The 16044-nt window shown below is 61.5% G+C and overlaps 1 protein-coding gene across 1 annotated transcript in view; it reads left to right on the forward strand.

Annotated features, from left to right (window-relative positions):
* Nucleotides 1-16044, forward strand: part of POC1A (POC1 centriolar protein A) — a 71100-nt gene that overhangs the window by 20135 nt on the left and 34921 nt on the right. Inside the window, exons 7-8 of the mRNA XM_066245404.1 lie at nucleotides 4452-4585; nucleotides 13903-13971. Of these exons, the coding sequence (XP_066101501.1) occupies nucleotides 4452-4585; nucleotides 13903-13971 (203 nt within the window). The remainder of the gene's footprint in view (nucleotides 1-4451; nucleotides 4586-13902; nucleotides 13972-16044) is intronic.

Here is a 16044-nt window from a genome sequence, read left to right on the forward strand (position 1 = left end):
AGAAGGTCCCTGGGGTTCCTGAGGGAACAGGCTTGCCAGTGGGTCGGGACTCAGATGGCATTGGGGACCGAGTCCTCAGGGGACCTGAGCCTTCATGGAGAGATTCCAGTCTGTTTTAGCTGCTGTCCTTCCTTCTTGTGACAGCTCCTCAGTGAGCCTGCAGTGTCTTGTTCTAAGCCACCCTTACTGCAGACCAGAGGCGTCAGGGGGCTTGGAGTGTCCCATAGACCACCGCCTTCCCGCAGCGCTCCCTGCCCAAAGCAGGGCACATGGTGGGTGTTCATGAGGCAGCAGACCCATCCCACCACCTGAGGCTCCCCTTTGGGGCTCCAGGAGAGCTGCCAGTTGGGGGGACGCACCCTCTTTGTTGCTGGAGGGACCCGGTCAGGTCTGCTCTGGCCCACCAGCCCCCTAGAGAGCTCCGAGAGAGAACCTTCTCCCTGCAGGCTCCCCCGCCTGCGGAGGGGCAGGGCATCTGCTTGGAGGCTGATCCCTGAGGGCTGGCATCGAGTGTCCCCCCTGGGACTTTGGGTAGACACCAGGCACTCCGAGTGGGCTTTGGGTACCTGAGGTTGTGGGCTCTTCTGAGAGCACTGGTGCATGATACTGTGGTGTGCCGCCAGCTGCCCGTGGCCGTCCTCTGTGGAGGCACCGCCTGGTCCGTGGTGGGTGGTTGGAGTCACTGGGCCACAGCAGGCAGCTGGTGCCATTGTCTCCAGCAGGGAGTCACACTCTGGCTGATCACAGGAGGGAGCAGCTCTGATTTCCCAGCTCAGTAAGGCGAGTAGGCGGAGCTGCCTGAGCCCGGGGAGCCCTCCGGTCCCGCGGGGTGAGCCTGGCTCCATGTGCTCTGAGCCCACACCGAGCTGTTCAGACGTCTGCGCAGTGGTCCCATCCCAGAGCCGCGGCGTGCGTTTGGTTTCCAGGCATGCAGCTCTGTCATCCAGCAACAGGTCAGGATGGTCAGCAAGAAAGGGCTGCTGCCCATTTCACAGAGGGGTAGTTTGAGGCTTGCCCACAGTCATGCAGCAGGAAGCTGTGAATCTGGGTCTCCGACTCCGGGCCCCCAGATCTGGCGTCTGTCCACCATCCCACACTGTGCTCCTTGCACCATGTTGCTTTCTCATTGACTTGCTCAGTCCCGGAGGGCTTGGCGCTCACCAGAAGCTCCAGCTAGAGCTCAGTCCCAGGTTCTCTGTCCACTGGGCCTCAGCAGACCCTGGACCCCACCTGCCCAGCTGTAGTCACAGAGGGTTCTAACATAGCTGTGTAGCCAGCAGGGCAGGCCTGCACTCTGACATTTTGAGACCAGAGGGGTTGACCAAAAGGCAGTCACTGTCCACCTGATTTGGCCAGCTTGCTGGCCCTTTCCCACCAGGCCTGCATGGTGTTGGTGTGATATTCACGGAGAGGAATGTCCGGAGTGCCCTTTGCTGCTGGGACCAGAGCTGTGGGGCATGGGCAGTGCCATTTGCTCACCATGAGAAGCCGCCTTGGGTGAAGGCTGCCGCGCCCGTGGTGCTGGTAGTGGGGTGTGGCCTGCGCCAGAAAGCACCTCCTGCCAGGCCCTGAGGTTTCTCTGGGCCCCTTGGCCAGTTTGGAGCTAGTGGGCAGCGGGCTGGGTTTGCGGAAGGCTTCTATATGCAGAGCTGGGTGGGCAGAGTGGGTGTGGGTACCAGTTCCTGGTGCTTGGGGCCAGGGTCTGCAGTGGCCTCGCTTCTGCCCTCTCTCGGCCCCGGTAACCTGGAGAATCCTGACGTTGGTGTATCTTTGATCCTGAGTAGGGAGTCCCGTCTTTGGGGTAGAGACGAAGGCCAGGGGATAACAGCCAGGAGTCCAGAGCTGTCCCCAAATAGCAGCCTTCCATCCACTACTGCTGACACCTGCCATGGAGCCAAGAGGGCCTGCAGCTCTGGGCTTGATGAGAATGAGAAATGGATTGTTTGTGGGCATCACTACTTAGGCTTCATGCTGAGAGACTCACTCCTGGGGCTGGCCGAGCCTCTGCGGCGGGTTGCTGTGCAGGAGTAGTTCTTCCAGTGAGGCCTCCTCTGATGGCCGTACCACCTCTCCAGACCAGGAGAGGCTGTCCCAGGCAGAAGAGCAGGCGGGAGAGGCCGGCTGGTCCTCTTGTCTGGGGCGTCGTTTCCAATCCTGGCGTGACAGGCTGAGCTCTCTTCTAGAGTAACAATGCCAGATGTCCTCCCCCACTCCTGGCCAAGAGGTTTCTGATACTCCTGCCATTTATAGTGGAAGGGGCTAGTGGTGCCCTTCCTAGGGGGTGTTCCTTCCCGGGGTAGCTGAACCAGGTGGGAGGCCCTGGCATGGTGTCCATGCCCTGACCCCGCTGTCATGGAGGTGCTGGGGCGCCCTGGGCTCCCGGATCCAGTCACCTGTCCCGCTCCTCCTTTTCCAGCATGGTCTCAGGTGGGGCGGGGAGCATTCATCCTGCTGCAGGCTCCAGGGGCTGCCGGACAAGACCTGTGCCCTTCTCCAGGCCTCAGCAGATGTCCTGGGAGTGGCATCTAAAGGGGGTGGGACATGGGGAGGTAGACACAGGGCAGGCTGCCTCTCAGGGTGGTCCTGCAGTGGGGCCGAGAGGTCGAGGGTGGACAGGACTCCTGGGGGGATCTCAGTGCTTCTGCCCCCTGCCGCCCACTGCACGGCGCTGTCTGGGGAGCATAGCGGCCCTCAGGTGCATGTGCGGGGCCCTGACTCTCAGTCTGCAGATGCAATGCCTGCAGTGCCTGCAGGACCACGCTGGGCTGGACCTGGGTCTCCTGCCTCCCGGACATGAGGGGCTCACTTATCATTTGACCAGGTGTGCCATCCTAGTGACTGTCCTGATGTTTAAAATATATACTCCGGAAGTGTGCAGAGTGAAAATGAAAAGTCCCTCTATTGCTGTCCTCCACGGAGATAACCCCAGCTCCCTCTCTGGGCCCACACACGTGGACGTCCCCCCTCGTGTGGTTAGTGATGGTCACATTCTGTGTTACTGATGTTCTTTCTGCTACAGCTTGTGGCTGGTGCCTGTCAGTTCCTGTGGGAGTTGGGGTAGCTTTATTCCTCTGCTCTCCCTACCCCCACGACCTTGAGTTAGTGTCCAGATGTGAGGATCATCTTACAAAGCCCTGGCTGCCTCCCCAAGTGTGCTTAGGCACCTGTTTTTGCACCCTGCAGGCTACAGGGACATCAGCATAACAGCCCGCTGGTGTCTGAGACTCAGTGGCCCCAGAGCTCTGCTGAGGGCCTGGCGTGCTGTGTGCTTACTGCTCCAGCAGGGGGCCCTGCAGATGGCTCTGCCTACATGAGGGTGGGTTTTTGAATTGGCTGTTCCTTTGTGGCAGTTCTGACTTGGAAGGGTCGTGGTCATCTTAGCTCAGCTGGTTTGCCTCACCAGGCCTCTGGTAATGGTGCAAAGGCACCAGGGTTTTCCTAAAAAGCTGGTCCACATGTTACTGTCTCCATATGGCCAGCCTGGGCCCAACCCTCCCACTCACCAGCCGCTTCCTGAGTCCCAGTGAGTGTCAGGCACTGAGCCAGGAGCCAAGGACCCCACGCAGCCCCTGCCTGATGGAACACATGGTCTCGTGGGGACCCAGTCTTGAATCACAGGGCTGCACTGGAATGGAAACCCCTGCTGTGGACAGGGCATTGAGCAGAGATGAGCATGTGGGCGGCCCGCACGGAGAGGTTGGGGAGTCATCCTTGAGAAGGTGACTGAGCAGTGAGCTTCAAGGTCAGGGGAGGGGTGGGCGAGTCTCCCGGGCCGTGGGGAACCAGGGGTGAAAGGTCCTCCCACTGGGGAGCCCACAGGCTGGGAAGCGAGGGAGGCCAGGATGGACGGTGGGGACTGTGCTGGGGACGTGGAGGAGGCAGTCACGGGTGGGCTGGAGCTGCTGAGTGGATCAAGTGGACCTGGAGGGGAACATTGGGGACAGTGGAGAAGGACATCGGAGGGCCACTCCTTAAAGCCTCCCAGGCTTGACCTGGTCGCATGCCCGCAGTGCCCCTAACTTGTGAGTGCTGTGGTGCAGGACACAGGCTCACAGCGTGAGGGTGCTGGGTCAAGGCCACAGGTGGCCACTGAGGGGCCTGGCCGCCCAGCTGGCTCCCAGAGCATGTCTCAGCTCTTCACTCGCCGCCCTACACCTGCTCCTGTGGGCAGGGGCATCAGGTGGCATTTCTAGGGTCTGCTTCCCAACTGGATGCCCTAAAGCAGCCATGTGGGAGCCAGCATCTTGTTGGAGCACTCTGCTCCCTCTGTGGGGTGGTGAGGGTGGAGCCCCCGTCCCCTGGCCAGCCACACGGGCTCCCACTGCCCGGATGCCCTCTTGCCCTAGAATCGTTCTGCTGTCCTGGGACATTCTTGTGGGGCTCCACACAGTTCCTCTGAGGGGTGGCCCCTGGAGCCTCCCTCCAGCGCCTGAGTGCTGTCTCTTCCCCAGTGCACAGCGCGGCGGTGAACGCCCTCTCCTTCCACCCGTCGGGAAACTATCTGGTCACGGCGTCCAGCGACTCAACCCTGAAGATCCTGGACCTCATGGAGGGCCGGCTGCTCTACACGCTTCATGGGCACCAGGTGAGGATGGCAGCATGTGTGGCACAGGAGGTGGGGGGGTGGATCAAGGCCCTGGCAAGGCTAGGTTCCCCTGAGGCAGCCCTGCCCTCAGAGCCCACTGGGGTGCTCTGTGTCCCCTGTGCCTGGACAGTGGGGTGACATGCAGAAACAGGTTTGTACCCCGAACCAGAGCCATGACCTTTATCAGTGCTGGGCCTGGCCCAGCAGCTCAGAAGGGCCTACACAAGTTCATTCGAGTAGGAGGGCAGATGCGAGGGGGCAGCTGGACGTGGTTGTTGGAACCCCCGGGCTAAGTGCTGCCTGTCCCATGGGCCCGCTGGAGTGGAGGCCTGGACCCATGCCCTGAGTGGCCTCGGTGTGTCCTGGGGCTCTGCAGACACTGCTGCCCTCGGGGACTCAGACAGCAGCGGGAGGGCCGTTCTTCACGTGTGTGTGGTACTCCACCAGGTCGGGGCTCTGTGGGGGCAGCCGCTGTTCTGCCCAGCAGCTGGCCTGGGCGTGGCCTGTCCCCTCCAGGGCGTGCGGCCCAGTGGTTCCTCTTAGGGTCGCCACACCCACGTGGGGCTTTTCAGTTGGCCCCTTCCCCACTGGCTAGCAGGAGGCAGGCAGGATGGGGGGGTTCTTGAGGGCTGAGAGGCCCTGGGGGCTCATGTAGCTTGGGCCAACAGCCAGGTGTGAGGTATCTAGCCCAGGGCTCTCTGAAGCCACTGCCATCAGACTCAGGACACAGGGGGTCATCGGCTATGGCTTGGGGTGAGGCATGGGCCCTTTTTTCTGCTTTCTTGGGACCTGGAGACCACTTGCTGCTCTCAGCTGTGGGGACCCCTTGTCCTCCCTGTCAGACACGCCCGGTGTGCAGGACCGTGGGCCTGCTCCCCAGTGGCCGGCACGTGTAGGTGCAGATACTGCGCTGCTCTGAGTGGCTGCTTCTGTGGTGAGCTTGCTGGGAGCCCTCTTGGTTGGCTCTTTGGTAGGTCTCAGCGATTTAGTCTCGTGTAACCAGTTTTGGGTCTCACAGCCAGGAGGGCATTTGAAAACCACATGACTGCTGCCTTTCCTGCTTCCCACGAAAAGAAAGAAAAAGCTATACACAGACACAGCGTGCAGACATGTGCATGGAAGTGGTCCCCGAGGGCCTTTTCTGTCCTTGTGAGGGCTCTGAACAGCGGGCCCCGCAGCCGGGGAACACTTGCGCTCGGGTCTGAATGCCGTCCTGTGTTCAGGCTCTGCATTGGCACGGGAAGGAAACCTGTGGCCATTTTCCTGAGAAGTCAGACTGCGTGGTCATTCGTCTGCTGGTGAACCTGGGAGTGTGGGAACTAGGCTGAAGGGCAGCTGGCGGTTTGGGGGTGTGGAGGGCGGGAAATGGCTCCAGTCACCAGCTCACAGTGCCCAGGGGAAGGGAGAAGTGAGCTCACCTCTGCTCTTTGCCATCTGTGTCCACCCACTGCCCGCCTGGGCCGGGCACCAGGGCTGCAAACTGGGTGGCATGGCCCAGCCCTGGGGCTAGTGGCCGGGGACCTGGGCTTTCTCCTCCGGCACGCAGCTCAGATGGACGTGGGCATCAGTGTGAGGCTCCAGCCTGTTCTGTTCCAACCCTGACAGACACAGAAACTTAGGATTGCTTTGCCGTGGTCTTAGGGACTTTTCCTCCTGGGGCGCCGTGACACCAGCGCGCTGTGGGGTGCCGGGCTGGGAGCCTCCGGGGCCTGGCTTGCTTGGGGCTCTGAGGTGGGCTTGCCCAAGTCTGCTTCATCCCTGCACTTGCTTTTTATTTTTTTAGAGAGAGAGAGGGAGAGGAGGAGGGACAGACAGGCTACAAGGGAGAGAGATGAGAAGCATCAATTCTTCGTAGTGGCACCTTAGTTGTTCATTGGTTGCTTTCTCATATGTGCCTTGATGGGGGGGGCGCTCAAGCAGAGCCAGTGACCCCTTGCTCAAGCCAGTGACCTTGGGTTTCAAGCCAGCGACCTTTGGGCTCAAGCCAGCAACCATGGGGTCATGTCAGTGGTCCCACGCTCCAACTGGTGACTCTGTGCTCAAGCCAGTGACTTTGGGGTTTTGAACCTGGGTCCTCAGCATCCTAGTCCGACACTCTATCCACTGCACCACCACCTGATCAGGCTTCTTTCTTCTTTTTTTTTTTTTTTTTCTGTATTTTTCTGAAGCCGGAAACGGGGAGAGACAGTCAGACTCCCGGATGCGCCCGACCGGGATCCACTCAGTACGCCCACCAGGGGGCGACGCTCTGCCCCTCCAGGGCATCGCTCTGTTGCTACCAGAGCCACTCTAGCGCCTGGGGCAGAGGCCGAGGAGCCATCCCCAAACCTGGGCCATCTTTGCTCCAGTGGAGCCTCAGCTGCGGGAGGGGAAGAGAGAGACAGAGAGGAAAGAGAGGGGGGGGTGGAGAAGCAGATGGGCACTTCTCCTATGTGCCCTGGCTGGGAATCGAACCCGGGACTTCTGCACACCAGGCCGATGCTCCACCACTGTGCCAACCGGCCAGGGCCTGATCAGACTTCTTGCACTTGCTTTAACCCTGGCCTCTTCTGAGAGAAATGACTCTGCTGCCCTCCCCCCACCCTGCCCCCAACCCGTCCAGACCTGAGGAGAGACTGCCAGGCCCTCCCGACTGGAGGCAGCAGCGTGGTGCTCTGTGCTATATGACTGGCCGCCCAGGTGGACCTGGCCTGCTTCCTTTGCCTGGTGCCGTGAGAGGACGTTTTCTTGGGTGCTTCCTAATGATACAGAAGCCGCAGCACGATCGAAGCGTCGTGTCTCTGAGCTGGTGTTGGGACGTAGTGTGCAGTGGTGGGGGCAGGGGGACTCAATAGCCTGCTCGCCCTGAGCAAAGTCCCGCTTGCCCTCTGCAGCCCAGGGTCTGCGCTGGCCCCTTGTTGAGCCTGACTCTGCCCCTGGGTGTGGGCTGATCCCGAGTCAGCTAGTCGTGCTTTGAGGGAGGGCAGGGGCAGTGTGGGTGAGCAGCCTGGATTCGGGCAGGTGGCTAGCACAGAGCCCGCCGGCCAGACCTTGTGAGCTAGTGCTTGTGGAGACCGGCCAGGAGCCGGGCTGCCTGCTCGGCTTGGGTGGGGGAGGAGCCCAGGAAGGCTGAGCCTGTGGTGTCGTCTGGGAGCTGCCGTGCTCCAAGAACATTCCTGACTCGAGGGTTTGTGAGATGCTGTCGACTGGAGTGGCTTGGCTCCTGGAACTAGTTCTGTGACACCTGCTGGGTCATGTGCCACCTCCTCTGAGGCCCAGGGATAGAGCCTGGCAGGGGTCCCGCGAGGGGCCGTGGAGGAGTCGGCTGGAGCTCGGCCCCGGAGCTCTGTGCAGCTGTAAGGTCCTCTGAGGCTCCCCACTGTGGCATTGGGTCCCGCGGGTCCTTCTAGGAAGGCGCACAGCTGGGGTGTTCGGTGACGCGGGCTTTCAGTCTGTGCTGGCAGTGGCTGCCACCTCATCCAGTGCAGCCGCCGCCAGCCACTTCCTGACACTGGCCCCGGGAGGCCCGGCTGCCCAGAGGCTGTCGTGCGGATGGGGACGGCAGCTCGGGGAGCTCTGACTCCAGGTGGGGAGGCTGAGCCTGAAGACGGGGTGGCCTCACAGGGGTCTCACGGGTGGGGCGGAGCTGTGACGGGGGCTGAGTCAGCTCCCACCGCACTCACTGGCTTCAGCATGATTTCTGGAAGTCGACTTGTGATTTCACCTCGTTCTAGGTCACCAGTCTGTGTGGAAGGCCAGGAGGCCAGTGGCTGCATGTGTCCTGGCCTTGCGGCTACGCCACTCCGTGCTGGTCCCGCAGGAGTGAACCCCGTGATACTTGGGTCTGGTTCTCCTTGTGACAGTCCCTAGGTCTGGCCCCGAGAGAGCTGTGGGAGGGGCTGGTGCATTTTTCTGCCAGTGGAGCGGCAGCCCTCTTGGGCTTCCAGGTCCCTGCCTGCGAGAAGGAACAGTGCAGAGGGGAAGGGGCGGTTCAGGGGCCCCCAGTACTTGGTCTCCAGCAGAGAAGACTGCGACAGGGAGGCGGTGCAGGCTGAGCCCTTGACCAGGATGGGGCGCTCCGAGAGCCAGGGTAGTGCCTTGCTTGAGGGCAAGGCTGAGGCTGCACACAGCGCTGAGCGAGGGTCAGGATGGAGAAAGAGGCTCAGGGCAGGCAGTGCTGTGGGCGACACTCTGGTCTGGTTTGAGGCCTGAAGTGCCATTCCTGTGTCTCCTAAGGCACGGGCACTAGGACAGGGGCACTGGTGAGGTCAGGGTCACCCAGTACAGCAGGGTCCCCTGTTCCGAGGGCAGCTCATCAGCCCAGAAGTGTGTCCATGAGGCAGTTTGGGGGTCCTGGCACACAGCTGGCCACGCTTCCCCTCGGCCGTGTGGGGCTGGCTCCAGTGTGGGGCTGGAAGACAGCTGTAAGTTTACTGCGGCCTGAGGGATTCTAGTACTTCTGTCCTGCGGTCCTGGCTTTGGTCAGCTGCAAGGGCCATTCAGGGGGTACATCTGGGGACCAAGAGAGGTCCTGCCCAGGGAACTCCCCGCCATGCGTGCTGTGCCCAGGCTGCTGCTGGGGTCCCCGTGGCTCCTCAGAGGCTCCCGCGGGCTGTGTCACTCAATGGTCTGGATGGCGGGCCAGAGAGCTGGGCAGGCCCTTGGCTGGCACTGACGTGGGTGAACCTTGGCCATTCAAGAGCCCCACCGCTCCTGCTGCTCAGGGCTCCACGATGACCAGGCTGTGGGTGTGGCAGGTTTCCAGACCTGGTGCGAGTAGACATGGATGGCTTTGTTGGGTGGGCGTTGGGAATGCAACAGGCTGAGGAGCCCGTTGGGGCTGATAGGCAGGTGCCTCTACCTGCCTCTCTCCCTCCAGCCTCATCTGCCCTCCTGCCCATCCCGGTGGAAAGGTGAGCAGTCCGGCCCTGCAGCCTGGGTGTGGTGCATGCCCTGTTCTCCACCTTTGCCGCTGGAACCCCCAGCGACCTCTCTTGGTGGCTGGGGCTGGTAGACAGCCCGCACCCATCACCTTGGACCGAGCCGAGTGCCAGAGTGTGTTCAGCTGGGGAGGGTCACACACCACTGTGTCTGGTGGGTGACGGTGTCTAGCTCTGTAAGGAAGCGCCCAGTGCTTCCAGGAGCAAGCGCTTGTACCCCTCGTTTCTGGGTTGGAAAGCCGAGGCTGTCCCTTCTTGTTCAGCCAAGGAAGCCTGGGCCTGGGTGTGGGCGGGGCCCTGCAGGTGGGGGGCCGAGCGTGGGCGTCGGAGTCAGACTGCTCCAGCTGCCTTTTCCTCTGGGACGGGGACAAGACCTTGACTTGGCTGAGTCTCTTCTCATCTGTCAACGAGTGTCGTGTTTGTCTCCTTCAAGGAGAGGATGTGTCTGCATGGCCCAGATGTTAGCCTCTTTGCACTTCAGCCCTGGGACACGATCCCCTGCTGCTCTAGTGACAGCTCCTTAAAAGGCCATCAGAGTTTCTGTTGTGGGTACAGTCCTTGCACATGTGGTAAGCAGTCACTGTTAGGAAAATGAGTGTGACGGGGTCGCTGATGACTTAGCGCTGTTGGTGAGCGCGGGGCTCCCTCTGGCGTGGGGATGGCCCCCCTCTGCCCCACACCCATCAGTGTTCCTCAGGGTTTAGCTGGCTTTTTACTTTGTTTAGGGTTGTCATTCCCCCAAAACATCCTCCCTGAATCCATCCCTGCTGGGTGGGCTGCGGTGACTCCCCTGGCCCAAACGCACTTGTTCCCCCAGCGACCCGGAGTGGGTGTGGCCTGCAGGTCTGTTTGCTGTGTCCTTAGTAGTCCCGCCCTTTGGGTCACCTTCTCCAGGGCCTGAGTCCTGGTGGCCTAGCCAGATGTCTGGAGGCAGCGGGCTGTTGGCGGTGCCAGGGAAGCAGGACGGAGGGAGTCCCTGCTGTTACTGAGTCCGGGACGGACGTGGGGGTTTCCGTCAGGGCTGCGCAGGAGCACCTCAGCCGCGCTACTCGCTGCGGCGGGAGGCCCCACAGAGCAAGGGGCTTTCCCACCATGTACAGCTGTCGTTCAAAGCCCTGCGTCCCGAATAAGGCCCCCATAACTATGTGGCAAGCATGGGGGCTAATGTGCAAGAAATAGAGACTTATTTTTCTATATATTTTCTGAGACATCTCAAGCCGTGCTCATTGGTTTAAGTCCCAGAGCTATTTGGGAGAGTAGGGTGGGCGGGACGTGGGTGGGGAGTTAAACCTGGTGTTTGTGGCTGTGCAGTTGGTGCTCGTGTCGCTGTGGAGTGACTGAGCGGCGCGGGGACCAGTGGCATATGGGTCCACGTACCTCAGCTGGCCCCCAAGACGGGCAGGCAGCCATCGCTGAGGTGCTCGGAACCCCAGCCCAGGGCTGCTGTCTGCGTTCGGAGGCTTGGCTGTTGTGAAGTCACAGGCTCAGAGTATAGATCACCTGATGCTACTGGGAGCTTATGTCGTGCTGTGGTCTTGGCTGGGGCTGGGACAGTGGCCACTAGGGGACCTTGCCCTGGAGGCCAGAGTGGCCTGGGCATGTGGGCTCATACTCAGGGTACGCCAGGGGACAGGAAGTGCAGACTTTCTGGCTTGGGTGGTTGGGCTCCTTCTGAGAGGTGAGGAGGACAGCACATTTGCTCCAGCCCAGTAATGAAGAAGTCAGTGTGGTCCTCCGTCCCCTACCTGCAGTCCGGGATTGAGGGCTGGGAGCAGGTGTCCTTGGCCATGGTTGGGAGAGGCATTCCTGGGCAGCAGCTTTTTCCAGAGGTCCTCTTGTCCCGGGCTGCCTGTGGACACAGGAGCCGGCCTGTAGCAGGCACTGCTGAGTGAGTGCAGGGGCCTTGCTGCAAGGTTGTGGGAGAGGTGGCCTGAGCGCGGGAGCCGGAGCCTGAGCGCTGGAGTGGAGCCTGAGCATGAGAGTGGTTGGGGAGTGGGGCGGGGGGGGGGCAGGGCAGAGCACGGGAGCGTGCCGGAGTGCGGGAGCTGGAGCGCGGGAACCAGAGCCTGAGCGCTGGAGTGGAGCCTGAGCATGAGAGCGGTTGGGGAGTGGGGCGGGGGGCAGAGCGCGGGAGTGTGCCGGAGTATGGGAGCCGGAGTGCAGGGGCCGGAGTGCGGGGGCCGGAGTGCGGGAGCCGGAGTGCAGGGGCCGGAGTGCGGGAGCCGGAGTGCGGGAGCCGGAGTGCAGGGGCTGGAGTGCGGGAGCCGGAGTGCGGGAACCGGAGTGCGGGAACCGGAGCTTGAGCGCTGGAGTGGAGCCTGAGCATGAGAGCGGTTGGGGAATGGGGCGGGGGGCAGAGCGCGGGAATGTGCTGGAGTGCGGGAGCCAGAGTGCAGGGGCCGGAGTGCGGGGGCCGGAGTGCGGGAGCCGGAGTGCGGGAACCGGAGCCTGAGCGCTGGAGTGGAGCCTGAGCATGAGAGCGGTTGGGGAGTGGGGCGGGGGGCAGGGCAGAGCGCGGGAGCGTGCCGGAGTGCGGGAGCCGGAGTGCGGGGGCTGGAGTGCGGGGGCCGGGGCCTGAGTGCAAGAGCGGGGCTGGAGCGTGCACCGTGGAGGCCCGTGGGGTCCTTGACCTCCGTGTCTGTGGTAGAGCCCTCTTTTCCCTCTGATGTGACACCTGCAGGGCATGCCTGTTCGCTCGATGGTGGCCACCGAAAAACTTCCAAACCCTTGCTGGGTGGTGGGGGTGAGGTAACTGGCTGGGCTTTGCCTGGTTAGCTGTTGTGGGCACAAGGGTCCAAGTTCAGGTGTGCAAGGAGTTGGGTGGAGGGTGAGGAGGGTGGAGGCTGGACAAGCTGCAGGACCTGGGAGTGAGGGTCCCTGGGAGCTGTGGACTTGCACAGCATGGGCCCTTTTGGTTTGCCCTTCTCCCCCCCCCTTTCTGTTGATGGGTCACCATGTGAGAGTGGAGAAAGCAGACAGAACGGGCCCTGTGGTCTGGAGGTTGGCACGGCAGAGGCGATGTCTGCTGAGATGCCTGGATGTCGGCCCAGCCAAGCTGGAGGGCCTGTGTGGCTGGGTCAGCAGGTGGGGAGATGGAGGCCGGGCTTCGTCCGGTGCTCCTGATGATCACGTGGGACCCTCTCACTTCAGAGAGGGAGGGGCCCTGGGGGCGTCCCTGCCTTGGACTGGCCTGGAGCCACGTGGGGCCAGAACCCCAAGTAGGTGAGCGCCTGCGGTTGGTGCAGGGTGGACTCTACACTGCTGAAGGCTGGGCTCCGAGGCCTGTGGGCTAGCACGTCAGGGGGACTGACGGGAAGAAGCAGGCAGCCATGCTGGCAGAATGGCCTCAGAGAGCATGTCTCCCGGCCGGCATGGTCCTCCAGAGTGACTGCTGGCCGGAGAGAAATCACAGCGGGGCTCAGCACCTGCAGGGGAGCAGCTGTGGAAATGTTGTGGATGGAAAAGTGGGGATCTACCTAAGGTGGTGATTAGAGCCAAATTTATAAACTAAATGAATTTACTTGAAACCAAGAAAGACAGAAGAACCGGTCAGAGCTGCGTGAGGGAAGCTGAAGAGGAGCATGGGGCAGGAGGCCTGAGCAGTGGCGGCGTCTGGGTGGCAGGGCGCCGGCGAGCCTGGGGGGCCTGGCAGGTGGTCGGCCCAAAGGCCAGCGGAATGGCTGGCCCATGGCTGTCAGTCGTGGGGTCCGTCTGCTGGCCCGCCCACGCTGGCTCTGGCCCACAGCGGAGCCCCGGGCCGGCCGGCCTCTGCACTGTGCCCCGCATGCTGGGCTGCTGGTTTGGGCCCCTGCAGACACACCGACGGGCCAGCAGGAGCCTTCGCGGAAGGCCTCTCTTTTCAGGGTCGCCACGGTGCCTGCGCGGGCCTCCGGCAAACAGGACCCCTCAGGAGGCCTGCGGACCTCAGTCCTCAGTGTTCCCTCACAGCTCACTGCCGGTCTCCGGGCAGGAGGTCCGGAGAACGTTCTAGCACGTCTTGCTGCGGGGCTCCCAGCACCTGCTTTCTCTCCTGAGCCAGCTGCCGGCTGCATTCTCTGGTGCTGCTCTGGCCCTGGCTTGGTCTCTAGCGTCTTGTCCCCAGTTTGGCATCTGGTGGTTGAGCGGTGACAGGAAGGTGCCTGTGACTTTCCGAGCTGGCTCGGGATACTTGGTGTACTGGTTTCCTTCCAGGTGTGGAGACACCTCGGGGATCTGTCCGAGATCTCAGGGTGACACTCATGCCAGGCACCCGCCAGCTGCTCTGCCCGAGGCTGGGGAGGACCATGGCCCGTGAGGCCCTCGGCCTTTGTCCTGTGGCTGTGTCACTCGGCTACAGCTTTTTCCCGTGCGTCTTGCACCCAGAGTGACGTTGCTGTTTGTTCTTTTCTGTTCCAACAGGGCCCAGCCACCACTGTCGCCTTCTCAAGGACGGGGGAGTACTTTGCCTCAGGAGGCGCCGACGAGCAGGTGAGGGAAGCGTGGTCAGAGGACCAGCCGGCACCGGGCGGGGCAGCGGGAGGCGGAGGCATCTTGGGGACGGGCCAGGCTTCCCCCCCTTCTGGTGGCCTTCAGTGAGCACGAAGGCCGGAGCTTGGGGCAGGGTGCTCGTACCAGGGCCCTTGCCCCCTGAGCCCTCGCTCAAGCTGGCCCCCTGGAACCCTCGCCACTCGAGCCAGCGTGGAGCAGAAGTCTGGAGTGTGGTTGGCGCCAAAGAGCTGAAACAGATTTTCAATAATTTCTCCTGATTATTTACTTTTTCTTTTTTTTTTTTAATTTATTTTTTACAGACACAGAGAGTGAGTCAGAGAGAGGGATAGACAGGGACAGACAGACAGGAACGGAGAGAGATGAGAAGCATCAGTCATTAGTTTTTCATTGCGCGTTGCAACACCTTAGTTGTTCATTGATTGCTTTCTCATATGTGCCTTGACTGGGGGGCTACAGCAGACCGAGTGACCCCGTGCTCGAGCCAGCGGCCTTGAGTCCAAGCTGGTGAGCTTTTGCTCAAACCAGATGAGCCCACGCTCAAGCTGGCGACCTCGGGGTCTCGAACCTGGGTCCTCCGCGTCCCAGTCCGACGCTCTATCCACTGCGCCACCGCCTGGTCAGGCTAATTTCTCCTGATTATAAATGACTAGTCAGTCATTGGCTATTTACTGTGGGCCTGGTGGTGTGGGTGATGTGGCCAGAGCTCCGTACTCATTCAATCTGCATGTAGGCCTGTGAGGCAGGCCCCTCCTCACCATTCTGTGCTGAGGACGCTGCGTTTCAGGAAATGGCAGGGCTGGGGGCGGCTCTGCAGCCTCCACGCTGCCCCTGACGCCCTCTGTCCCCTGCCTGCTGGGTGCTCTTGGGGGGTGAGGGTTTGCAGACTCCGTGGCTGCAGAAAGGACATGTGTGAGGAGGTCCTGTCCCACTTTGTCACCCTGTGTCTCCTGCCCAGACTGCTAAGCACCGGTGACCTATCTCCTGGTGGGCACCCTGGCCTTGGGGTCTGGCCCAGAGGCTGGCCTCTGGGAGGCCTCTGACCTTGAAGACTCCGCCTCTCAGAACTCTCTCTGCAGGTGCCCATGTAGCGCTCTTTGTCCAGGGAGGAAGGGTGGCTTTTCTGAGCCACTCCTGATCTGATTGTTATGTAGACTGTCTCTCCCTGTTATACGGGGCTGCATAGCTCTGACCACTTAGCCCAGGAAGGGCCCATCTGCCTCCTAGTGAGCCCAGCTTCAGCCCAATGGGCCGATTTGAGTTGTGTCTCTGCCAGGAAATCGGGTCAGGGGGCTTTCCGCAGAGCTTGGATAAGAGACAGCAGGTGTCTCCATACCTGCACCAGCACCTGCACTAACAAAGGAGGAGGAAAGGAAAGGGAACCCCTGGGCCTTCCCTGGGCGTGGAGGCCTGACTCATTGCTTATGGGGATGAGGGAAACCAGAACAGTACATTGACACTGTAAGAAGGTCATGGTGAAGCCTGACCTGTGGTGGCGCAGTGGATAAAGCGTCGACCTGGAAATGCTGAGGTCGCCGGTTCGAAACCCTGGGCTTGCCTGGTCAAGGCACATATGGGAGTTGATGCTTCTAGCTCCTTCTCCCTGTCTCTCACTCCTCTCTCTCACTCTGTCTCTCTCTCTCCCTCTCTCTCTCTCCTCTCTAAAATGAATAAAAATAAAAATTTAAAAAAAAAAAAAAGAAGGTCATGGTGAAGATGTCACATGGTCCAGGAGGCAGGCTGGTAGGAAGTCAGGCTGCCATCCCCAGCAGCTGCTGCCGTCAGCTCCTGCAGCCTTCCTGCGGGCTGCTCTGAGCCCTCGGGGCGATGTCTGACACATCTCTGTGTGTTTGGGGTGGCCCTATCCCTGCCGGGAACTGACACGGCAGCAGGACTTGGCTGGTCAATGAGGACCCCTAAGTCTGGCTGTGCGCCACCCTCTGCTTGTAGTGGGGCTGGGGGGGGAGCCCTGGGGCACTGTCCCCTGGGGAGCAGAGCCCGGTGGGCTTGCTTTGGAAATGCAGGAGCCTCCCCAGGAACAGGCTTGTGGCCGTG

Source organism: Saccopteryx bilineata, chromosome 10, assembly GCF_036850765.1.
Source record: "Saccopteryx bilineata isolate mSacBil1 chromosome 10, mSacBil1_pri_phased_curated, whole genome shotgun sequence".
Taxonomy (NCBI): domain Eukaryota; kingdom Metazoa; phylum Chordata; class Mammalia; order Chiroptera; family Emballonuridae; genus Saccopteryx; species Saccopteryx bilineata.